Here is a 24,002-nt window from a genome sequence, read left to right on the forward strand (position 1 = left end):
CTACAGTTGCGTTATTATAGACAGGTCAAGGCCTCAAGGGATTATGATCTTCGGAGGGTGAAAAATTATACACATAATTTTGCATTTCAATCACAAGATTTCTACATAATTGTCAGCAAACACTGTTTAAATGTAGTGATTGCGTAGGATATTTATTTGAAATCCAATGCTCTTACCTATCTTCAATTTAGCTAAAATAATTACAAATATATATTCGGCATCCCTGTTACAATAAGAATTAACACCGCACTCAGATTAAGTTGTAACCCAATATTAGCTCAACTATCTGAACTCAGAGAGTGCTAGTTTCTTCATTTAATTTATAGCATATGAGCTCCATATAAAAAATAATGTAAAATAACTTGATCATTTTAATTATAATATTTTAAAGAATGCAAGGCAAAGTTTGGATAAAAGGCCATTAAAGATGATCACTTGGATACTCGATGCCAAAACCTTTACTCGCTTTATTACAGAAAAGACTAGTCATTCGCTGTCCGATGCGTCAGAGTCAGACCACTTATCCCGGAAACTTCTTACAGACACGTACTAACAGATGGGACCCGCCTACCTCGTCGTTAACCCTCACGTATTAAAAGCAACGTTCGATTTCGTGCATCACATCAATTGGACGCTCGTATCGAGTTGCAAAAAAAAAAAACTGATTTCAATTTTATTTTTTATATAGTTTTATTTATTTATATTCTTATTCTGGTGGAAATAGAGAGTTAATGAAATCTTTTAATAAGGTTTAGTTACTTGGCTAACCACAGATGTAGTGTGCTTAATTTTTTTATCAAATAAAACTAGCTGTTAGGATTGGCCGGTGAAACCCAAAGATATAGGGTTTGATTTACAAATAGTGACAGCCCGGGGTGTTGATTTAATATCTTTGTAGTGCAGGGTGCGGAATACAATTTTCCCGAAATAATAATTCCAAAAATATCGACCACTCTTTCTAGAGAGAGAGAGAGAGAGAGAGAGAGAGAGGAGAGAGGAGAGAGAAGAGAGAGAGAGAGAGGGTTAGGGGTCCGACCTCAATGGGCAACACCAAGCTAGTGGAGAAGAAGAGGAAGAAGAAAGGTCGACCCTCTCTCCTCGATCTCCAAAAGCGTAGCCTTCGCCTCCAAAAGCAAGAGCAGCTTCAACGAAGCCCTAACCCTAACCCTAACCATAGCTCCAACTCCAATCCGTACCTCCGGTTCCCGGCACCATCCTCCGGCCGCCGGATCACTCGCCGGAACGCCAATCCGGAACCATCCGAAGCAGCGGAGCCGGCCGCCTCGGACGATGACGACGAGGAGGAAGAGGGATCCAATGGCAAACGGCGCGAGAAGAAGCTAAAGCTCGTCCTCCGCCTCCCCACCCGCTCCTCCGCTAATTCCGCCGCATCCGGATCCGATTCCGATACTGGCGATGGCGGCGGGAGATCCCTCCGGAAGCGTAAGATCGCCAGTGATGGAGATCGGGATAAGGTTCGAGAAAAAATGTCTGCATTAATTGGCCAATTAATACTTCTCTTTCTTTAATTGGACTCTGTTTCCCTTCGATTTTGGGGGACGCGGAGATCCGGGGGCGTAGTTGATCCAGTGTTCTTTTCTTTTGCTGGTTTAAAAATTCTGCGTCTTGTACGGTTCCGTCTACGGATCGGGAATCTACACCCGTGTCTGTTGCGGTTGCTCCTTGGATTCCGTTCTTTCGTTGCGTCTTTCCTCGTGGATTTCGAAGTCTGGGGCAAATGTTTGAGATTTGACCGGGTCAACGTTTCTTAATCTTTTCTAGAAAGTCGAAGTGCGATTTCCTTTGTGTTGAACTCTTTCCTAGTTTATAATTACCTGGATTGGGCTCCTTTAGGGGTTTGTTTAGGAGATAAAAACTCTGGCTGCTGTTTTGAGGAAAAAGTTCTTACTTGTGTTCTTTCCAGTTCCTTCCTCTCTTATCTTCCTCCTCTCTCCTTTGATATTTTCCCAGTTACTATGCGGTATATATATATATATATATGCATTCTTTTGACAAATTTCTCTTCGAGTTGCTTTTTCTTCTTTATTCACTGGTTTTGAACACTTATTGCTATTTTATATTTCAGACAGAAAGGCACAATTCCTCGAAAGCGATGGATTCTCAGCAAGGTTAGTGCATTTTGTTTTAGAAGCAGTGGCGGAGTAAATATGTTCATTTATTAGGTAGAGATATCTGATTTGCATGTGTTATGAACAGAGGATCCATCAGATTCCGGGCCCACAACACCTTTGCCAGACAAAAAGTTGTTGGAGTTCATTCTTGATAGGCTCCAGAAGTGAGTTTTATGTTCTCTTTGTCAGGGATTTACTTACGTTGGCTCTTTTCTAAGGTTCCAGTTTTAATGTTGTTTTTGTTTTGTTGGCTTCTTGATTTTGATTACATCTGGTTTCTTTTCAGGAAAGATACATACAAAGTCTTCGCAGAGCCTGTGGATCCTGATGAGGTACTTAGTTATACATCTACATCTTATTGTTCAATCTCTCATTTCCTTTTTATTATACTTCAGATTAACTTCATGTTGTTAAAAATCTATTTTATCTTCTATTCTGTTCAAGTTTTGACACACAATTTGTCTGCAGCTTCCAGATTACCATGAAATTATTAAACATCCGATGGACTTTGGGACAGTACGGAAGAAGCTTTCAAGTGGAGCTTATGCCACCTTGGAACAGTTTGAGGTTAGTTTAGAATGCTTTGTAGTTGTGTGAAAATCCTGATTTCTTGTTAGGGGTATCCACTTTTTTTTGTCTATCTCTGCAAACAATGTTATGGAAATGCACAATATTGCTTGCAGATTGGTTATGTTTTTCAATTCAAAGATAATCTTGTCATGCTCTTGGCACACAGTCTTTCTCTGTTCTTACTGTCATCGTGTTTCTTCAGAGATAATTTATATTTCATTTATCTCTTATTTCATTAAGCCACATCCTTTTACCAGCAGGCCTTCATTCAGTTGCTTTCCAAAGCTAACTTGGAGCTCATATATTGCTACTGTCATCAAGATATTCTTGGTTTTTGTTAGCATACAAAAATAAAAGAGATTTGGGTATCTGCCAATAGAGGCAGTGGAGTCATACTTGTATGAAGGCTAAACATGATTGTGTCTATTATATGAAGCTGTCAGTTGTTTCTTATGTCAAATATTAGTCCATATGGTATCAACAATTCAGCATGAGTCTATATCTTTCTAGTCTGTCTTTTTCATTCAATATGTTATTTGCTGCTGCCAATAAGGCCATATAAGAATAGGAAGACTACCCCTCTGATAATGTTTTAACTTAGAACCATAGGGATTTTACAAAATAAACCTGGTTTTATTTATAGGTAGTCTCATGAAAGCAGGGAAATCTCTTGGATGCATGCCTTATAACCTTTGAGGTTCCAATTTATAGGCTATTTGGACATCCGCATGCTATTACAGATTTACAATTTTGTACTACTGTAAATTTGCACATTAGTTTCAAATCTGGTTGGAACTTATGATCTGTTTTCTTCATTTTGCCCTTTTTTACCTGTTCTAGTTGGATATAAGGTTTTGATTGGCTAGTCTCTATTATCTTGAAAAGATTCTGTAATATGTTGTTTTACCTAATGTAAATTCTTCTATGCTTTTTGATGTTCCCCAATTTGTGATGGTTGCTTTTTTTACTTTTGAGTTTTCTCCACTAGTGCTCTGAAAATTTCTATAGTTACAAGAGATGATGCTATGCGATTTGCATTGTGGGGGAGATATATGGGAATCAGTGGTGCTAAACGTGGTTACTTCCTAGAGAGTTGATTTGGAGCAGTGGGTGATGTTGTCTGAGTAGTTTCCTGTTTCAGGTTAAATTCGTGAATCAACATCGAGGAGGACAATCTAATTTGGGGATATCTGACTGTTTTTTTACTCGTTTAAGTCTCATGAAAATACTCTGTTAACATGCAAATATGCAATATGTTAATCATTAGATGAATTTGTTTGAATTTTAGGAGGAGTAGTATGGAATGGTAAATCTTTTATCTCTGTAGTGCTAGACAAACAGTGCAACAGAAGATAATTGATGACAATAGGATTTGACTTTTGCGAGAGGTCTTGTTTGCTCACAGGGAATGTATACTGAGATGTTGTGCAATATCCAGACAGTCTTTTTATTTCTGTTTGGATGCTTTATTTGTGTGAATGCATGATTTCTGAAAACTTCCTTTGCCTTCACCATGTTTATGTACGTGATACAAGCTTCTAGAGGAAGCCAAATCACATGAGAACACAATTATAGCATCACAGGGTTAACCGTGATGTGTGGGAGAAAGTAGTTTAACAGGGAGAGCAAAGTACAGAGGTGCTTAAAAAAAACAACTTGCTATTAATATTATATTTTTCATGTATTGTTGTCCAGTGAAACTTTCTCTTGGCATATTTATGATGTTTGAGGTTGAAAAGGTGGGGAAATAATGAAGTTTGTTGTTATACTTCTTTGTAATAACACAATACAAATTATCTGTTTTGATTTTTGAGCCATCTATATTAAGATCCAGACTAAAGTTTCTTTTGGTAGACATCTTAGGGTTTTTGATATTTGTTTTCTGGTTTTTATGTTTGCAGAAGGATGTCTTTCTAATCAGCTGGAATGCTATGCGCTACAATGCACCAGATACCATTTACTTTCGGCAGGTATTCCTATGTTGGATCATTAGTTGTCTTACTTACTTTATGCTGTATGCTAGTAATTTATCAGCTAGCAATTACTGACATTTTCAATTTTGGTGTTATGGTTAATCTGCTCAGGCACGAGCTATACAAGAACTTGCAAAAAAGAACTTTGAGAACTTGAGGCAAGAAAGTGATGATAATGAACCAGAACACAAGACAGTGGTAAGAAGAGGTAGACCACCCAATAAGAACAAGAAATCACATGGCAAACCTTCTGAGCTTGCTGCTTTGGAATTCTCCTCTGATGCAACACGTGCTAATTCTGTGAACAATAGTCAGTGGTGTTCCTTGAACTATGATGTGTTGAGAAAAGGACTTATGGCAGACAAGGCTGGAAGCACAGATATATCTAGAATGGCTTCTGGTCTTCCCAATGCTGAGGGATCTAGTTGGCTTAGTGAGCAGAAGATGGATAGAAATGAAGAGTATCTAGGTTTGTGGGTGTAATATTTTGCATTTGTATTAGACTCCAACGACTAATAAAGATGAAAGTGCGGTTCTTGCTTCAGTTTTCATACTTCATTCCTTTAGGATTGACTAGGTTCTGTTGTTCCGCAGGGTCTGCAATGAGAGGGATGTCAATGAAAAATAGCAAGAAATCTACTGTTATTGATGAAAATCGTCGCAACACATATAGGCAACCCCAACTGTCAGCCTATGCATATGAGCTTCCTGTATTGGCTGCCTTTGATGGGGAAAAGAAGCAGCTTGTGCCAGTAAGTATTCACTGGATCAGTTAAATTTTTCAAAGCCTTGTATCCTTCCATTACTTGGAGAAGTTGATTATTTATTTACTTAAAGTCATGGTTCTCTTTGAATAAATTTTAATCTAATCAAAAACTTGGTGGTTATATAACTTTATTTTTGTTTGCCAACTTGTGAAATGTCATTTGTCTTAAGAAGTTCCATCTTTTTTTCATGTTTGATTATCAATTGTTTTGTACATTTAAGACAGTCACTAGTATGCTGTGGAGTTGATATTGGCCCTGACAAATTCAATTGAGATTAACTGATACCGTCTGAGACATTAGCTGATACATGTTTACTATTTGAAGTACCTTTTATTATCTAATGGTGTACTACATAATATCCCGGTGATAGTTATTTGTACTCTTCTTATATTCCAGTTTTATGATATGTTGGCGAGCATATGGTGGGTGAGAAATCTGAGTCATCTTATTAGTAGGCTATTTCATATCAATTTATTGCTAGTATTTCTTATTCTGGATACTTTGTTATCATGATTCTTGCAGAAGATATAGGGATTAACTTACAATATTATGGTTGGGTTTTATTCTGATTTTTTTTGTTTAATAAATCAAGATATATTTCCCACCCTTGTAATTGATTAGTTGTGCATACATATTTAGCTGATATCATTCAATGTTTTGGTTTACTCTGGCGTCCATCTTACCAATATTGCAACTTTGGTATTAAAAGGAACATTTGAGTTCAAATATACCTCATTACATCATTTTAATTTATTCTAGTTTGGAACTCATTTGTGATGCCTATTGTCATAAAAAACAGGTGGGTCTTCAGTTGGAATATGCATATGCAAGGAGTTTGGCTCGATTTGCTGCTAATTTTGGCCCCATTGGATGGTCTATTGCTTCAAAGAGAATAGAACGAGTATTACCTCCTGGGACAAAGTTTGGTCCTGGATGGGTCGGGGATGGTGAATCTCAACAGCAATCTCAGCCGCTGTTATCAACATCTCCGCACCCCTCACCTCAACTTAAAATCTCACCATGCACCACATTAACCAGAAGTGAGAAGCTTCTTCAACTGCGGGATGCATCCTCAAATGAGAGTGTCATCAGAGAAGGGCACTTGAGCAGAACTCTGCCAGCTGCTTCCACATCTGCTACCCCAGATGGATCCTCTGATTCTGTGGAGGGTGCTGAGGCTGTCAGATTCTCTAATTATGAGAATGGAGTTAGCATCTCAAGTGGTGGTGACGGTGGTGGTGACAATAGTGGACCCAAGGCTCCGTTTCAGCTACATCGGAACTCAGGAATGCATCCCACTGTCAATGGCATCAAGACCTCCTTCAATTTCAGTGTTCCTCAACAACTTGGGCAGGTGGGCAGACCTGCAAGGCCACCAGCGCCCTTTGGTTCAGAGTCACGGATGACGCATGCTCAAGCACTTGGCATGGTTTCCAGAAGCAATAGCAGCAGCAACAGCCTCATTCATCAGAAACATATGCAGCAGTTGGATGCTGAGAGAGCAGAGATATTAGGAAATCCAATGAAGATAAATTCTGTTAGACGCTTGCCAGATGGCGCACATGGGCCATGGCGAGGTTCTGTGCTGCAACCGAGGTCGGAGTCTGTTCCTCCTGATCTGAATGTTGGATTCCAGTCCCCAGGATCACCAGCTTCAGGTTTGGTAGTTGATTCGCAGCAGCCCGATTTGGCCTTGCAGCTTTGAGTTTGTAATCTTGTTCTTCAAATTCAGTTGATTACTAGGAGAGACCCGTGGTGCTGGAATCACTCATTTGTATTTGGTCGATGAAGAATTAGGGCGACGAGGATCCCGATTAATTTGACACCAGCATTATGTTGTAATAGAGGAGGAGGCGATTGTACAGATTAATTGATGTATTACTGATTATAATCTTCGGATGAAGAAGCTGAGTCCCATTTGTAACATTCAAGTTCCATGGCTTATTAGAGAGAAGAATTTTCCTTGTGTAGATGAGCTACCCACCCCTTTGATGGATTTAGCCTGCTAAATATGAATTGTAGTAATCTAAAGTCCTTGTGATTTGTAGTAATTCTTTAGCTCCAGTTACGACAGTCTTATCTTCTAGTTGTCTTGACAATATTGTGCTAGAGCCCAGTGTTACAACTCAACATTTTTAGTATTTTGGCTAAGTCCCATTCTGCACTTCAATCTTTTCATAAGATGAAGTAAGTATTAAACTAAAATCAATATAAAAATAAGAAATAAAAATTATTTATTAATATTTAAAAATGAACTATTTTAATAAGTAGTGAGTTCAATTCTTTTATACAGTTAAAAAAAATTTAGTAGTTTTCTTTATCTATCTAGCAGTGAAAAAGATTTACTTACTTAATTACCATAGTATCTCTCAAAGTCTAGCTATAGAATTTTTCGGATTCAGCGTAAAGATTTGTATGACTAATGACTCTGGCACTCACTAGACTTCCACGGAGCTTCATACCAGGCAGTCTTCCCCCCCACAAACAGTGACACTTAAATGTCCAGCTGTATGTTTGTGGTACGTCTGGAGCTAGGTGTACGTATGAACTCAGCGCAAATTTTTGTCAACATTTGATAGGTCTTCTCGTGAAAAGTTGTCCAGTTTATTGTAACGCAATTTCCCACCACTCATGGTAGTGAAGGTCTCGTGACATCTGTACGTATTTACCGTAGCTTCATGCTCTGACTAGTCAATTTACAGACAATTCCAAGTCTCTAATTGGAGTTCCCATTAATTAATAAGATGACATTTATAAGTCTCTAATTGGAGTTTCCACTAATAAGACGACATTTATAACGCTGACCCCGATCCTTTTTTTTTTTTTTTTCTCTTTAGAACGTCGGTGGACTAATAATTTAATATATAAAAAATAAGAGAAGATATTTGACCTCGACACAAGTTTCAAACTTGACTAAACAGACATATTCACAATTGAATATTATCTGACTCCTCCAAAAACAAGTGTTAGTGATATCATCTACGCAATGAATTACGAATAATTTAACAACTTTCGTAGACTCACAACCTGCGACCTTTTCCTAATTTTGAGGTCAAAATTAGGAAAAATATATATATTATGTTTTGGAGGGATGTGGGTTGAAAAAATTGAGCAGCATTGGCTCAATGGAACTGTACAGTTTGACAAATTCGTGGCAATGAAATTAAAGGAAAGGTGATGAACAAAGTAACACCCAATTGCTTTGATTATATTATCTTCTACTACATTCCAATTGAGCCCCCCCCCCCCCCCCCCCCCCCTTATTTTGGACTATAAAAAGTGGATGCGGATGTCTCCTCTGATCCTCTCCCTTTCCTATATAATTTCGTACACTATATAAGGCTTACGTGTATACACATCCATTTTCGTATTAAATTTCGGGTGTGATTTATTTTGTTAAATAGAATATAGTGGAATTACGAGTTTGGTCAACATTATAACTGTCTTGTTGCTTGTCGCGCAAACAGCTGGCAGGAAATTTGGTGCGCGGTCCGATTGGTTGGTCAACAGTAGAACATCTTCGTCAACTCTTCCACATCGGTGGGGTCCTCGTTTGTACACTTAGTCACAGGGTCTGCCTGGCCATTTAACACCCTCATCAATCATTGGATTAGATCGAACAGAGCAAATAAACGAGAATATTGGTCGGTGAGATACTTAGAGACTCTGTGTAGGTGTCCTTCCTATTTGACTGTGGTGTTCATACGATATGATAGATACTAACTCTAAATAATTATTAAGAAAAAAAAATTCTTAATGACCTGACTGACTCGGTTGATAGTTTGACGGTGCGGTTAGTTTAGAGAAACAGCTCGATTGCGTGACGACTCTAAGCAAATCTTGACAGCATTTGGTGACACATATGATTTAAAGTCTAGACTAGATAGCTTACTATATTATTACTTAAAGCTTGGTAAAATTTAAATGCATCTGTATTTATTAAGGGTTGATTTTTTTATCTAACATAAATAATAAAATAATAATAATAAAAAGGAGTTTTATTTTTTATTTAAAGAGTAGCATTTAACTTGGCTAGTATTTATTACACTTTCTAACTTAGAAAAATCGTCGCTCCTATGAAGTATCAAAATCAATGTTACAAGTCAAAGCGATAGAATAATTTACATTCTTTATAAATAAAAATAAAAGTATAAAGGTTAAAATAAGATATTAGTTGTCTATACTAAAAACCTACATTTTCGATTCATCACCATGGTTTCTCACGACGATTGATAGCTTTATAATCGCTTTCACCAATGACCCCTACATAGCCACTCCATTAGCAACAAAAGTTAAAGACGCGGTGAAAGACCTAAGCATCGACTTCTAGTCGAAGAAGAGAGTTGCCAAAATAATAAGACCGAATATAATGTACAAATTTTGTAAGCGTATGCATTAGAATCACAAAAGGAGTTTAGTCTTAATAATATAATGAGAATAAGATTAAAAAAAAAATTGATGTGGGAAACAAAACCTAGCATAGTTTGACTTGGATTCCTTACCAGTTGCAATGTGAAATAACCAACAGGACACCAAACCCTTTCATACACAAATAGTTCCTTGATTTAGTCCATACAAGCCAAATCAACTCAAGGAAAATAAAATGGTACGGAGTATACCTTGTGATCCACCCCAAGGTTTATTATATACGAATCCAATATTCAAATATTAGATTTCATATACTTGTTCAGAGAAACGTGTAGAGAAGTTGTAATTACATTGACTGAAACAAAGTGATATCATCCCCTTACGTGAAAAGTGATATCATTTAGTCAGTATATATATATATATATTTATTTATTTATTTATTATATGTTAAAATAAATAAAATTAAGAAAGTATATATAAAAAATAATTTAGGAGATCTAAATATAAATTTATAAAGTTGGATTAAATAACTCGCTGAGTCTTCTCATATTCCCTCCTGGAAAGATAATTAAATATCAAAAGCTATGGTATCTTATCCTTATTCTTTGTTAACGCGTGAGTCAATTGAAAGGCCCTTTTCCTCCTCTCCATGCGTGATTAATTAAAGCTGCTGGGTTCTTTTAATCCGGCTTAGTCTTTCTAATGAAGAACCTTAATATAATTAACCCTGAGGTATTCGGCACTTAGTAAAGGCTGTGCCGACTACTTCTCCGCTTGCGACTGAGAACGATAAAACCCTTCCGTTAGTGAGTTTTTTTGCAAATAACCACCTATATTTGATCTTATTGCAAAAGAGCACACGTCTTGTATCAAATTCTCTTATCCAAACCTTCTTTTTTTCCTTGCAAACAGAAAGGGCTAATTGATCTTAGATTTTAGTAATAGCAATATTGGGCTCTTGAAATTGATTATATTTAAAATATATATATATATATGCAAATGCCCGGGAAGAGGGGTTGATTTTGTAAATATCCAACATGGAGGGGTTTCTTTAGAAAAATGACAAGGAATAATTTGGGATAGGATAAACTAAAAAAGAGCACTAGTAAGAAGTGGGGTTAGGCTAGCAGATAGACAAGTGGTTATGTGGGCCCAAAATACGATATAAAAGCGTATCAACGTAGTCTTGCTTTTAGTAGTCTAAAAGAGAAGTCTTGCTTTAAGTTTGATAATTATATTATAATTAAGTCTGTTAAATAATTAAATATCAACAATTAAGCTCGCTTTCTGTGGTTCACATTTGAGTTGGAACCACAAAGTCAAGTGCGTGAAGCCGTGAATCGAACGCCTTTTTGTCGTTTTGCAAATATTCCAACATTATATCTAGAAACATTAGTTCTTGTCGGTTTAGTTTTTCTCTTTAGTTTATTATTATTATTATTATTATTATTATTATTATTAAGAGTTCGATTGTTAGATATGTGCTGGATAAAAAAAAAACATCTATATATTACTCTAAGCTGTTGCTCCTCTAAATTAATCACACTATCGAGTCATCAATTGAACCGAGTCGTTGAGGTCAGTTACCAAATTAGTGAATAATTCTCTCTATAATCTTATAATCTTGGTAGTCTTGTCGGTTGAGTTGCTGGATAATAAGAAAAAATTAAACTTGAAATAAAATAAAATTTTATTTAGGGATAAAGAAAATTTGTATCATAATTTTTATTGGATATTTAATTAAAAGAGGGATTAATATTGAATTAAAAATATGAGGTAAGAATGGTATTTATTTATGAAAATTAGAGTAAAATTGGCTGAACTTAGATCAAACTACAACAAAGAGAAGTATCAAACAAGTAACAAAGAAAAAAAACACACCCATGTTAAAAACCAAAAACAGAGGAGGTATGATGGTGGCTCTAGAAGCAGCCTCTATTTGACCAATATCGGTAGTACTACTAAAAAGTACAGGAAGAGACTTAGACGAAAAAAATGAAGTTCAATGAAGTGTCTTATTTCACTGAAGTAACTTTTTTTCTTCTAAGAAAAAGAATAAAAAAAATTAAAATTAATTTTAATAGATAAAAAAATTACCTTTTTAATTTATCTTTAAAATTAATATTAAAGTAAAGAAGTTCTTAAAAATTATTTCTTTTTTTTTAGTAACCAAACACCCTCTTAGTAGTCTTTAGGACGAGAGAAAAAAAGAGAAGCCCTTGAGGACAGTGTTTTTGTCCGGACTATTAAATCCTTTAAGGTAAACCCACGGGTCTGCCTTCCAAAAAAATAAGAAAAAAAGAGCAGTGCAATCCTTGTCTGCAAGCCAGTGAGCAGCCCTACCATCACGAAATGTGCACGAACGAAAGGAAGATCTCCAGGGTCCCAATGTCCTCGAGGGTTGATCGAATTGGCCAAAGTTGATCCCCGATTCCAGAGACAGGATTGACTAAGACGAGGAATCCATCTACAGGATTACGTGCTGCAGGCCCTCCTCTTTTGTGTTATGCTGACTCATATTTACAGTTCGTCAGACCGCTAGCGTTTCTTGTCGGAAAGGTGGAAAGGTGGAAAGGGTTAATGCTGTTATCAAAATATTCATTGGTAGTACCACGTGCAACAAAATGGCGAATTGTAGGTAAGAACGATGATGTAATTAGTCCACGTCCTAAGTTAGCAGCAATAAGTTTAGACTTTCGTCTTTGGATTGATAGTCACATCATATAGAGAGAAGAAAACGCACAGAAGATTATTACTAGAGCGCATAATACCGACTAACCTCTTCTGGCGCCGGCCCCCCTCCTCTCTTTTCTCGCGTTCCTTTAGCCTTCTCTCTTTCTCTCTCTCTCTCTCTCCTCCACCTCCTCAATCAATTCTCCATATAAATAAATAAATAAATTATATATATATATATATATATATATATATATATATATATATATATATATATACTCGTTTCTCTATTGAGAGATTAGTGGTGGAATTAGAGCAGGACGTGAGAGAGAGAGAACGCCGCGTGGACATGGGCAACTGCCTTCGGCTGCCTGCAGCAAGGGAATCGTTAAGCCCAGCAAACGCCACAAGCCCAGGTATTGCTCAAAAGAGAAGATATCTTTACGTTTTCCTCTGCATATTTTGCTTGTAATATGTTTCTGAGTTGCTCTCCAGATGCTTTATTCCTTTTCTGCATAAGGGCACCTTTTTTTTTTTTTGTGAGAGAGAAAGAGAGAATCAAAAGGGTACTTGTTATTTCAAATCTTTTTTTTGCTCTGCTAATTTCTGCAATTTGGATAATACCCATCTGAGATTACAATTCCCTCATTGTGATCAGAGGTTTTAAAAAAAAAAAGGTCTTTCTGATTTCGTTTCATCTGGGGTTCTAGATGCTTACCAACTAGAAAATATTGGATCTTTTTTCCAAGTTTTTTTATACAAAAGTCTAGTTCAAGGAAAGTAGCAATTCCTCCTGTTACTTCTATTCCATCATCTTTCTCCCTTTCTATCGCAGGATCCTCAAAGGCGACGGTGCCCAGTACCGCACCCTCCACCAGAAAGATATCGAGCATAAGCGGAAGCACATATGAGGGATCCACGGGGAGCGGCGTGGACGCCGACGAGGCGTGCCCTGAGGGCCAAATCCTCGAGTCGCCAAACCTCCGAGTGTTCACATTCGCGGAGCTGAGGAGTGCCACCAAGAACTTCAAGGCTGATACTATTCTTGGGGAAGGAGGATTTGGGAGGGTGTACAAGGGATGGGTCGATGAGAAGACTCTGAATCCTACCAAGACCGGGGTGGGAACGGTGGTCGCCGTCAAGAAGCTCAACTCCGAGAGCATGCAAGGGTTAGAGGAGTGGCAGGTGATTAATTGATTCGTCCCCATCTAATGCGATCTTATTCGTTCATGAAATTATTGATTCTAGATCTTCTCTTTTTATCGTTTTGAATCACTTTATTGGCCTCTATTTTTCTTGTTTTTAGTTTACTTATTTCCTAGTTTGTACCAGCTCTTTGTTATGTTCTTCTTTTGATTTCCCATTCTTTCGCACATGGAACTTTGATTTTCTCAATCATGTACGGCCGTTTTCCTTTGTTATTATTATGCCTTATACTTTGCCTTATTATAGTCACAAATTATGGAGAAATTTACATTTAGCACCCTGTTTTATCTATTTATAATTATGTATTTTCAATTTTTAAAAATCGAGTCCTCTATTTCATCAAATATATGCACAACACAAACTGCTTAAATTTTTTTTTCTGTTTAACTAAATTTAATCAAACTTAACTAGGCTAAAGATTAAAAAAAATAATAATCAAACTAACATTAACCCGACCCAAAATACTTTATTGAACTCAAAATACCAAACCTAATATAAAATACCCTTTCGAAATATCTTACTAAGAAAACTTTTACCTAAAATAAGATATTAGAGAATGTTGGAGGAGAAGAATTTGTTGATTCATTCCTGTCCGTCTGCATAATTTAATATATAGAAATTTTGTTCATTCCTTCTAAGTTTGAGTTGAGTCTTAAATTGGAGTATGCATTTGAGAGAGAGCACAGCACGGTTCAGGTTTAATAAGGCATTCGAATAGTTGTTTCCTTTCGAGTGCAAGACAGTTGTTGTATCCTGGGAGACCGATGTCCACTGTTCCAGAAGTAATTGGTGGAGGACGAATTGGTGTTAAAGAGATCGTGTCCAACATTAGACTCGACTATTCAAAATTGTATATTATGTAATCTATAAGTTTATTTAATTTATTTATTTTTGATCGAATTTTTTGTGACTCTTTGGAATCAGATTATTAATACTAACAAAATTTACTTTAGTTTTTGGTTAGATCTAAATTGCTCCGACTTGCTTTTAGATCTGATTTTAGAGGAGAAAACAATCGTTGTTAATGTTAGGTTAACATTTGATAAATATAGGGTTGGATTTTCAAATATTTTTTTTAAAAAAAGGCATGGCCTTAAATGCAAAATTCCCTACATTATAATATCGCGATGGGTGCGATCCTGTTTGTTCTGAAAACGTGACTCGTTTGTTTGGCCTTAATGTTTCCTCCGGAAGACGAAACCAATTAAGAACGATGTCGCTCACATTAAATATTGTTTTCTTCTGGCATTGCCTGCCAATTGATGCATGAATCTTATATTTATCTCTTGGCACTGCAGTCTGAAGTGAATTTTTTAGGGAGGCTTTCACATCCCAACCTTGTTAAGCTCTTGGGCTATTGCTGGGAGGAAAAGGAACTCCTCTTAGTCTATGAATACATGGCAAGGGGGAGCTTAGAAAATCACCTCTTCAGAAGTGAGTCTTGCAACAGATATTCTTTTATTTTATTTTTATTTTTCTCTGCGGTGAAATCCAGTATGGTGCCCTTTCATCTTGCTATCAAGGGCAAACTAATCTCCTGACGTAGTGGGAAATGAGCCCAAGGGCGTGCTTAAGATAATGAGATTCGCTTGTTTTTATTACTCTATTCAAAGTTGGAGTTATATATCTGCTTTCGATCGAATTAGTGATACATAAAAATTGTAGTAAATTGTTCTCGAGCAGGAGGTGCAAATTTCCAGCCACTCTCATGGAGCCTAAGGCTGAGGATAGCCATAGGTGCTGCTCGTGGTCTTGCATTCTTACACGCATCAGAGAAACAAGTAATATACAGGGACTTCAAGGCGGCCAACATCCTTCTCGACTCTGTAAGTTACCCTTCTGGGACCTCTTAAATAACAATAAAAAGAAATCCTATAAGTGATCTCCAGTTGGCACATTAATTTATAGGTCAAATTAATCACGAATTACTGTACAGAATTATGATCCAAAGCTCTCTGACTTCGGGCTGGCAAAGGATGGGCCAACTGGTGAACAGTCCCATATCACCACACGAATAATAGGAACCTATGGATATGCCGCTCCAGAATACGTTGCTACTGGTACGTATCGGTGCACCGTTGGGCAGTTAGTTGTTCACGATATCTTCTAATATATGTCTTTCGAACATACTGAACATTACAGTCAACTATTAAACCAGGCCATCTTTATGTGAAGAGTGATGTCTATGGATTTGGAGTAGTGTTGCTTGAAATACTGTCTGGCATGCGGGCACTGGACACTAGTCGCCCCAGCGAGCAACACAACTTGGTAGAGTGGGCTAAGCCATACTTATCTGACCGCCGAAAGCTGTCTCGGTTGATGGACCAGCGGTTTGAGGGGAGGTATCCCTCGAAAGGTGCTCTTCGGGCTGCTCAGCTGACCCTACGGTGCCTCGCTGGTGATCCTAGAAAACGTCCGTCCATGAAGGAAGTCCTGGCAACTCTCATAGAGATCCAGTCCATCAAAACCACATCAAAGGAGTCGAGGGATTCGTCCCCACGGCCAGCTCGCATAAATGGCACCACTACTCCTCTGCAACACCGTCCTCATTCGAGGCGCGATGGAGTAGCAGTTGCTAGCGCTCAGTTCCTGCGAGTAAGATGACCCTGGCGTTGGAACCTATGGTTGACTTTGTCCAATATTATTGCAAATCAATCCTTTTCTTTTCTTTTCTGTTAGCACAATTCGTCTTCTTCTTCTTCTTCTTCTTCTTCTTCTTCTTCTTCTTCCACGCAGTTACATGTTGTAGTATAAGTTGTACTCATAACTATTAACATAATCTGACTACAAGGTGAAAAATAACTTTAAACTTTATATTGGTATTTCTGATGGCATGGCATTGTATGAATATAAGATATCTACCATACTACGTACTGATATGATAGTTTTAATGGCTGCAGCAGTACATGAAGGCATCTTCTGCTTGCCTCCCCAGGCTTTGTATTTCTATCTGAAAGCTAGATCTGTAACCTGAATTTGGAAGTAGATGATGTCCAAGGTCTTATATAGTAGATGATGTATTTATATTCCATTTTGTTCCAAAAGAGTACCTGACTGCTTGTCTTACGACCATTATATGTTGCATGATACACGCAATTTTGCTTTCAGAGTGAAGAAATTGTAACCATGCTAAATGACTCTTGAGCTTGATGCTAAACTATAGCCCACATCTCTCTTAATCTTCTCCAAGTAAGCCTAATACCTTTGGGCTTTGGTATTGCAGAATAATCCAGACTAAATGCCATGAAGAGACGTAAGGTGTAAACAATTTTGAATGACATTTAGTACGAATATTCCTTTATGAATGAATATGAGGGGATTTTTTGTGAATATAAATTAAAAAAAGGAGTTGGTTGGATAGCTTAGAATTCTTTAATTAATCAAACTATTTATTGAAGAAAATCTATTAATTAGCATGACCACGGTATAACTAATAATATTGATTTGACTTTAGTAAGTTTTAATAAGCTAATTAGTATTACTATTTGGAAAGGCATGATATAACGACATAAGATTTTGGATAACATTACAACAGAATTATCTTAGCTAACCATCAGGATAACTCGGTAAATAGTTTTAAGACTGTTTCTAATGAGCACTGCGTAAATATTAATACTATCTGAGATCTGGACCGTCCATCAAATCGTACTCCTTCTGTTACGGTGATTCCCGCCAATATTTCACACCCCAAGAGCTACATTGAAGTGAAGCAGCGAGTATAAATATCCGAAACCAATCGCGTCCTACTCTTCCTCCCTTCTTATTTCTCCTCCTCCTCTTTCTCTCTTTCATCTCTTCGCTAATGGCGTCCGCTTGTAGAAACTTCTCTGGAAGCAGCTTTCTTCTACTCGCCATCTCGTTGCAGGTGAGGACTCTTCTTCTTCTCTTCTTCTCGTTCGAGACTTCTTCCAATCACGATACTCTTCTTCCCTGCTTTCGCGTTTCTTGATCGCAAGATTGTATGCAGGACGATGCATTTGCCTCGGTTTTCTTTGTTCTTTCTCTATGTTCTGAAGCGCATTGCGAGGAGGTGCACTTGATTTGGTGTCTGGATCGGCGATCGTTTACTGTATGTGGGGTTTCTCTTGATTTCGGTTCTTGTTTGGAGTTATTTTAGGGTTTGAACAAGGATGCGGCATCTTGGGTTTTAGATGCTTTCCGATCTTGATGTTTCGATATGACCGGAAGAATCTTTCGTGAGGTGCCCGTGGAGATCTTTCTTACCTTTTGGTTTCCTCGTTGTCTTTGATAGTGAAGATCTGTTTCTTGGTGATCGGAAGTGAAATTGGCGCGGATGATGATCTTGAAGTAGTTATCATCTCTTTGATTCTTTGTAAGAATTTGTTATTATAGTTCGTAAGATGTGGATTGTTTTCTTGGAATCCTGTTTCTTCTTTTTATTTCTTTCATCCAATCAGAAACCGTAAAAAATCAATTTCACTTTTAACTGTTTCTGGTTAGACTAGCTTAGCCAATATAAAACATGCATGGAATATTAGAATATGTTGTGGTTTGTAATCTATGCGAACCCGGACAGTGTATTTCAAATTACTATGCAGCAGACAACGTTCTGCGTGAGAGGGAATTAAATATATGGTTAGAAGGCTGTGCTTGCAACTTTAGTTGGACCTTGATTTCCCAATTTTCCTGATGCATGTTAACCCCGTTTTGCAACTTCAATGTTTGCAGTACTTGTCATTCATTCGCCTGCACATCATATTTCAACTTTAGTAGTCTGATATGTTGTGGCCAGTTTACACTAATAGGTGTTCGTATGAAAAATTGAGAAATCTAATGATGTCATTAGTCTGTATTTAATGGATGGCATGCTATCTATACAGCTCTGGATCCTTGCATGCTCAGTCAGGCCAGAGATATTAGATACAATTCCATCAAAGATAGCACTTGGTGCTGCGACAAGGTAGGCACAAAGATTTAAAACACAAAGGTTACGAACTTTAAATTGATTATGTGTTTGATTTTTATTAGATTGATCCCTAATTCTCGTAGTTTATCCTTTTCATGTCGGAGGCATGCCATGAACAGAGCTTTTCATGCAATTATTTTCATATTTCCCCCCTTTTGACTTAGTTCAACATTAGGTTGCTATATCTCAGTTTAATTTTCCTTGGATGATTCTGATTGGGCTAAGAAAACATAATTATACATGGTTATTGAGATAATCGTTGGCCGAAGTATCCACAATTTCACTTATTTCCTGAACTCTTGGAGTTTCTGGGATAAGTGCAATCATAACATGCTTTTTGATGTCTTAAGTGAATATCCTGTTTTGTAGTTCCATTGTACTTTGACATATAATTTTGAAAATCGACAAGATTATGAGAGGGGTTTTACTTCTTTTATTAAGATCATTTTATTTTATCTGCTGATTATGGCTTATGCCTTACTTTGCTTGCTTTAATCTAGAGATGGGCTCTCTTACATTTGAAAAGCCTTCAAATTTCCACACAAATATGTACGCTGGCATTGGTTTTCATAGGCAATATGATTAGTAATTTATTATTGGTATACAAGTAATCTTGTTTATCCATATTCATTCTAAGCACACCACATGTTACAGTCGAAAAGATGTCAACGGTTTTAGACAAATGCCAAATTGTCCGGGATGTGGAGACGGGAAGGTATCGTTTTTTCATTCTTTGTGATAATCGTTGAGTCCTTTCTATTTTATATTGCATCATGGTTCTATTATTTACGTTCCTACTGCTCTGATTTCATAAGTCAAATGGATAACTTGCAGTCTCTTTAATCTTGGTTGGATAACCAATATTATACACCGCATATGGACAGATAATAAATAACAAGATGTATAGCCCCTCACCACATAAGGACAAAGGTAGGCTATTGAGGATTGAATTTGTGTCCTCCAAAATAACTGGATATGGTATCATATTAGATAGCCAATTGATTAAAAGCTGAAGTTGTTGGGTAACAAAAATAACAATGTATATCGTGCCTTTAACAACCTCCAATATAAGCTTTTACTTGGATCATTTATTCAAGGTTTGATCATTGACTTGTTGTGGTGGCAAAAGTTTTTTTTTTTTTTTTTTTTTTGTGATAATAGTTATGTTTCCGAACCTTGCAAACATAGGAAAAAGTATTCTGTCAAGTGAATCCAATTTCTCCAAGGTTATATTGGATATTCCACCTCCAACACCAACTCTTGGGCCCCAATTATTTGGTTCTGCTCGACATGTAAATCATTGGTTTCATATTATACTAGAATCATGCTTAGAATATCTTATTTTTTGAAATTCAAAAGAACGGGAAACATATGTTGTGAGAAGCTTGTTTGAAATCATATGCTGAACATTTTGAGCAATTTAACATCCTCATGCTTTTTGTTGATGGGCTAGATATTTTGGACCTCTGATGTATTGTTAGTAGAAATCACCGGTGAGCTAATCTGCTATATCGTATGGTTAATGTGATGCAATGATAGTAAAGTCACAATGGGTAACAAAAACATTGAAGCCTACTTTTGTTTAATGTGTTTATACCTGTAAAGAACCGGCATTTATGCTTTTAGCTTTACAATTGGCTGTGTTATCTTTTTCTATTAGTGAGCAGTCATACGGAAGACAGTCATCTAAAGTTAGAACGTGGTTAAATTACTTAGTGATGGCTATTTTGCTGCTAGAGAGAATTTAGTTGTCAAAGTTGATAACTATACATGTGTATTGTGCCAATCTGGCTGAATTTACAACACCTCCTGTGTCAACTGATGCAAATGATTTTAAAGCCTAAAACAGCTTATAATCTTGGAGTTACCTTTCAAGATCATAAACCATTGAAATCAAGTGCAGATGAGGATTTTAAGATTTGAATTTTAGGTAAATTTGTCATTGCCTAATCTTTAACCAAAATGAGATTTTTTGAAAAAAGGAGCACTTAAACAAGTGAAACAGTAATTGGATGGTGGATTATCCGATCATGTACATTTTCTTCTTTACTGGATCATCTTATAGAACTTCCCCCCAAATTCAGTGAGATATTGGGTCAAATAAGAGAAGTGAGTTCTGATTAAGGGAATGCAGGTTGTTGGCTTCTTCTTTTAGCTTGCACTCTGTTCTGCTTCTTTTTAATGAGACCAGCTCTATCTCAGTAAATAATCCCTAACTACATTTACCTTACTTTATACAAAATTATAGGGTAGGGAAGAATTATCGGAACCCGGACTTGAATCACAAGAAGATGTAATTAGTCGCAAGAAGCTTCAGAGACTGGTAATTTTCTTAATTTCAATTATTTACACTACTTTTAGTTGGATATGTTGTCATTTACCTTTTTCCTGCAGAAACTGCGCCAAGTGAGGAGAAAAGAGCGAGCTTTGAAGCTTATCCAAATGTCCGAGAATGCTGAAATTCAGATGAGAGAAGCTGCAATTGAACGGTCAAATAATTTCAACAGTAGCATTAGGCCACAATATAGCATATGGAGAAGAGAACATGATAATTTTCGTGCAGATTCAACTCTGAAACTCATGAATGATCAGATCATAATGGCTAAAGTATATGCTAGTATTGCTCGTTCCAGAAAATTGCCTGATCTTGCTGATCACCTGATGAAACACATTAAAGAAAGTGAAGGTGTCATCAAGGAAGCAAACTCTGATTCTGAACTACAACAAGGGTATACCATCTCTTTGTTATCTAGTAGGCTAGTAAAACATTCTTTGTTTCCTAAAGTTCTGTACTGATGATGTAATAATGCCATCCAGCGCTCTTCAATGTGCAAAAGCAATGGGCCAAGCTTTATCCATGGCAAAAGACAAGCTATATGATTGTGTTGTAATTGCAAGAAAATTACGTGCCATGGTTCAATCTGCCGAAGAAACTATAACTGCACAAAAGAAGAAAAGCATGTTTTTGATGCAGTATGCCTCAAAGACGATCCCTAAGCCACTGCACTGTCTTCCTTTGCTGCTTACAACTGATTACTTCTTGCAAGGTCATAGTAGTAAAGCATTAGCAGACAAGAGAAAGCTTGAAGATCCTTCCTTTTACCACTATGCAATTTTCTCTGATAACGTACTTGCAACGTCAGTTGTGGTCAACTCTACTATAGTAAATGCCAAGCAGCCAGAGAAACATGTATTTCATATCGTGACAGACAGACTGAACTTTGCAGCTATGAAGATGTGGTTCATTGTCCATTCCCCACCAAATACTACTATTGATGTGCAGAATGTTGATGACTTTAAGTGGCTTAATGCTTCTTATTGTCCAGTTCTTAGTCAAACAGATTCTGCTAATCTCAAGGACTACTACTTTGCAGTAAATCATCCATCTACAGTTTCAATTGGTGATGAGCATCTGAAGTATAGGAACCCCAAATACCTGTCTTTGCTTAATCATCTCAGATTCTACATGCCAGAACTGTATCCAAAGCTGGATAAGATACTTTTTCTTGATGATGATATTGTTGTTCAACGGGATTTGACTCCACTGTGGTCTATAAACTTGAAAGGGATGGTGAATGGAGCTGTAGAGACTTGTGGGAAGACTTTTCATCGGTTCCATACATATCTCAACTTCTCAGACCCAATTATCTCTGATAATTTTGATCCAGAAGGTTGTGCATGGGCATTTGGGATGAACCTCTTTGACTTGAAGGAATGGAAGAAGAAAAATATAACTAGTATATACCATTATTGGCAAGAACAGGTGAAGACTTGTGTTTCCTTGTATTTCAGTTTTCAGCTTCTTTAATGCCGAGTTATAAGCACCTCCGGTATATATATACCGGAGGTGCTCAATATATATATATATATATATTTGGGTTCTCATTTAATCAGTAATCAGACTTTAGCTTCTCAATATTAAGACGGTAAGCTACTATAAGTATCAAGGTGTGGCTTTATTAACATCTATTAATGTGCATGGTGGGTATGAAATATATAAAGACAGAATATGACACACCATGCATTAAAGGAGCTGCATGGGTAGGTATTGTACTTTTATTCCATTAACCACCTTAAACTAATAGCTTGAAGTGGTTGAAGGAATAAAAATGTGGCCAAATGCAAGTGGTATGGAAACAAGGTGAATTTCCTCTAGTTTGATATGCATTAAAGATGTTTAAGACAGCTTGTATGCTCCCATCATGCGTGGTTTGTGGAGATTAGATTCTGCAGAAATGTATGCTTGCTTCTGTTTTTATTATTCATAGTGAACATATCTAGGAGTTGTGCTAGACTCTCATTATTAAAATGTTATTGCAATGCAAATTTGCTGGAACAACTTGAAAAGTAAAAACAGATCATTAGAATGTTATGTTTCTTTTTTATTTTTACATAATTTGCACTGATTCTTTTATGAGCATTTATTCGACATAACTCGTGAGTTTGCAGAAGTTACTGCTGCATTAGTTTTCTTTGTAGTTTGAAGTTTTGAGCAAGTGCATTATCTTTTAAATTTTATTAAGTAGGATCCCCTGTAATGAGATTTTTCTTGATTATGTAGAACAAAGATCGGAAGCTCTGGAAGCTTGGGTCGCTGCCTGCAGGTTTGCTTGCATTTTACAACCTGACTTATGCACTTGATCGCCACTGGCATGTCCTGGCCCTGGGTTACAAGCCTAAAATCAGACTTTCTGAGATTGAAAAGGCTGCGGTCATTCACTACAATGGAAACTATAAGCCTTGGCTGGACTTGGCTATCATGGAATACAAGGGATATTGGTCGAAATATGTTAAGTTTGATAGCCCATACTTCCATACTTGCAATATTCACCTATGACCTTAGACTTGGATAGCAACACCAAATGCCTTTAGCATCGACCAAGGACTTTTCTGCTTTACATGATACAGATCATAACTTTCTGTACATATCTTAAGATTAGAATACCTCTAATCTTAAGATCGTCCTGGAGATATGTCATTTAGGTAAGAAATGTCATCTAAGGATTTCCATGTTTACACTAACCTTGCACATTGGCCAACCTATCATCATCTGTAGATGGTCAATATTGAGCACCGGGAGATCTCCTTGATAAATGTATTTGGATGAATAACCTTCGGATAAATGTATGTGCACATTGGCCAACCTATAGCAATTTTCTTTTCTTTTTTAAATATGAATAATCAAGCTTTTGGGTTCTCAATTGTTGGCTGCATTTTCGTCGTACTAGTTTTTCTTGTGTTTCCTAATTTGTGGCTGTGACGTGCTACTTATATTACCTTGCATTAGACTTTGTATTTTGATTACCTTGTGATGCATCATCCACATAAACACAATCTACTCAGCAACTGAATTTTGATATTTGTGAAACAATTAGTTAGCTTGATA

At 36.9% G+C, this 24,002-nt stretch overlaps 3 protein-coding genes across 5 annotated transcripts; all 3 read left to right on the forward strand.

Annotated features, from left to right (window-relative positions):
* Window positions 1–972: 972 nt before the first annotated feature.
* LOC140762737 (uncharacterized) lies at window positions 973–7,528 on the forward strand. The gene is made up of 9 exons (XM_073100664.1): window positions 973–1,475; window positions 2,087–2,129; window positions 2,218–2,296; window positions 2,419–2,464; window positions 2,601–2,699; window positions 4,604–4,672; window positions 4,787–5,144; window positions 5,270–5,427; window positions 6,242–7,528. The coding sequence occupies exons 1-9, from the start codon at window positions 1,041–1,043 to the stop codon at window positions 7,145–7,147; spliced, it is 2,193 nt and encodes a 730-aa protein (XP_072956765.1). The 5' UTR covers window positions 973–1,040; the 3' UTR covers window positions 7,148–7,528.
* Window positions 7,529–12,740: 5,212 nt separating this feature from the next.
* Window positions 12,741–16,503, forward strand: LOC140764035 (probable serine/threonine-protein kinase PIX13). 2 transcript variants are annotated; one of them, XM_073102474.1, is made up of 6 exons: window positions 12,741–12,899; window positions 13,319–13,668; window positions 14,988–15,123; window positions 15,355–15,515; window positions 15,626–15,749; window positions 15,848–16,503. In XM_073102474.1, exons 1-6 carry the CDS (start codon window positions 12,833–12,835, stop codon window positions 16,291–16,293), a joined length of 1,284 nt encoding a protein of 427 aa, XP_072958575.1. In that variant the 5' UTR covers window positions 12,741–12,832; the 3' UTR covers window positions 16,294–16,503. The 2 variants fall into 2 exon arrangements, with proteins under 2 accessions (XP_072958575.1, XP_072958576.1); XM_073102475.1 differs by having other exon boundaries at window positions 15,373–15,515.
* Window positions 16,504–17,459: 956 nt separating this feature from the next.
* Window positions 17,460–23,752, forward strand: LOC140763317 (probable galacturonosyltransferase 3). Of its 2 annotated transcripts, XM_073101445.1 has the most exons (8): window positions 17,460–17,554; window positions 17,657–17,758; window positions 18,531–18,610; window positions 19,271–19,331; window positions 20,865–20,939; window positions 21,011–21,345; window positions 21,434–22,379; window positions 23,178–23,752. In XM_073101445.1, exons 1-8 carry the CDS (start codon window positions 17,492–17,494, stop codon window positions 23,451–23,453), a joined length of 1,938 nt encoding a protein of 645 aa, XP_072957546.1. In that variant the 5' UTR covers window positions 17,460–17,491; the 3' UTR covers window positions 23,454–23,752. The 2 variants fall into 2 exon arrangements, with proteins under 2 accessions (XP_072957546.1, XP_072957547.1); XM_073101446.1 differs by lacking the exon at window positions 18,531–18,610 and having other exon boundaries at window positions 17,508–17,554; window positions 17,657–18,022.
* Window positions 23,753–24,002: the final 250 nt, after the last annotated feature.

The sequence above is a fragment of the Typha angustifolia genome, chromosome 7, assembly GCF_048772165.1.
Source record: "Typha angustifolia cultivar Huaian chromosome 7, ASM4877216v1, whole genome shotgun sequence".
In the NCBI taxonomy this organism is placed as follows: Eukaryota; Viridiplantae; Streptophyta; class Magnoliopsida; order Poales; family Typhaceae; genus Typha; species Typha angustifolia.

Excerpts from the sequence above, each read along its gene's own strand:
- LOC140762737 (XM_073100664.1), top strand. The coding sequence starts at position 1,041 with ATGGGCAACACCAAGCTAGTGGAGAAGAAGAGGAAGAAGAAAGGTCGA. Across the intron at positions 2,465-2,600 it reads AGCCTGTGGATCCTGATGAG|CTTCCAGATTACCATGAAAT; the intron begins GTACTTAGTTAT and ends ATTTGTCTGCAG. Across the intron at positions 5,145-5,269 it reads TAGAAATGAAGAGTATCTAG|GGTCTGCAATGAGAGGGATG; the intron begins GTTTGTGGGTGT and ends GTTGTTCCGCAG.
- LOC140764035 (XM_073102474.1), top strand. The coding sequence starts at position 12,833 with ATGGGCAACTGCCTTCGGCTGCCTGCAGCAAGGGAATCGTTAAGCCCA. Across the intron at positions 15,516-15,625 it reads CCAACATCCTTCTCGACTCT|AATTATGATCCAAAGCTCTC; the intron begins GTAAGTTACCCT and ends ATTACTGTACAG. Across the intron at positions 15,750-15,847 it reads TCCAGAATACGTTGCTACTG|GCCATCTTTATGTGAAGAGT; the intron begins GTACGTATCGGT and ends CTATTAAACCAG.
- LOC140763317 (XM_073101445.1), top strand. The coding sequence starts at position 17,492 with ATGGCGTCCGCTTGTAGAAACTTCTCTGGAAGCAGCTTTCTTCTACTC. Across the intron at positions 17,759-18,530 it reads TGGATCGGCGATCGTTTACT|CTCTGGATCCTTGCATGCTC; the intron begins GTATGTGGGGTT and ends CTATCTATACAG. Across the intron at positions 21,346-21,433 it reads GATTCTGAACTACAACAAGG|CGCTCTTCAATGTGCAAAAG; the intron begins GTATACCATCTC and ends AATGCCATCCAG.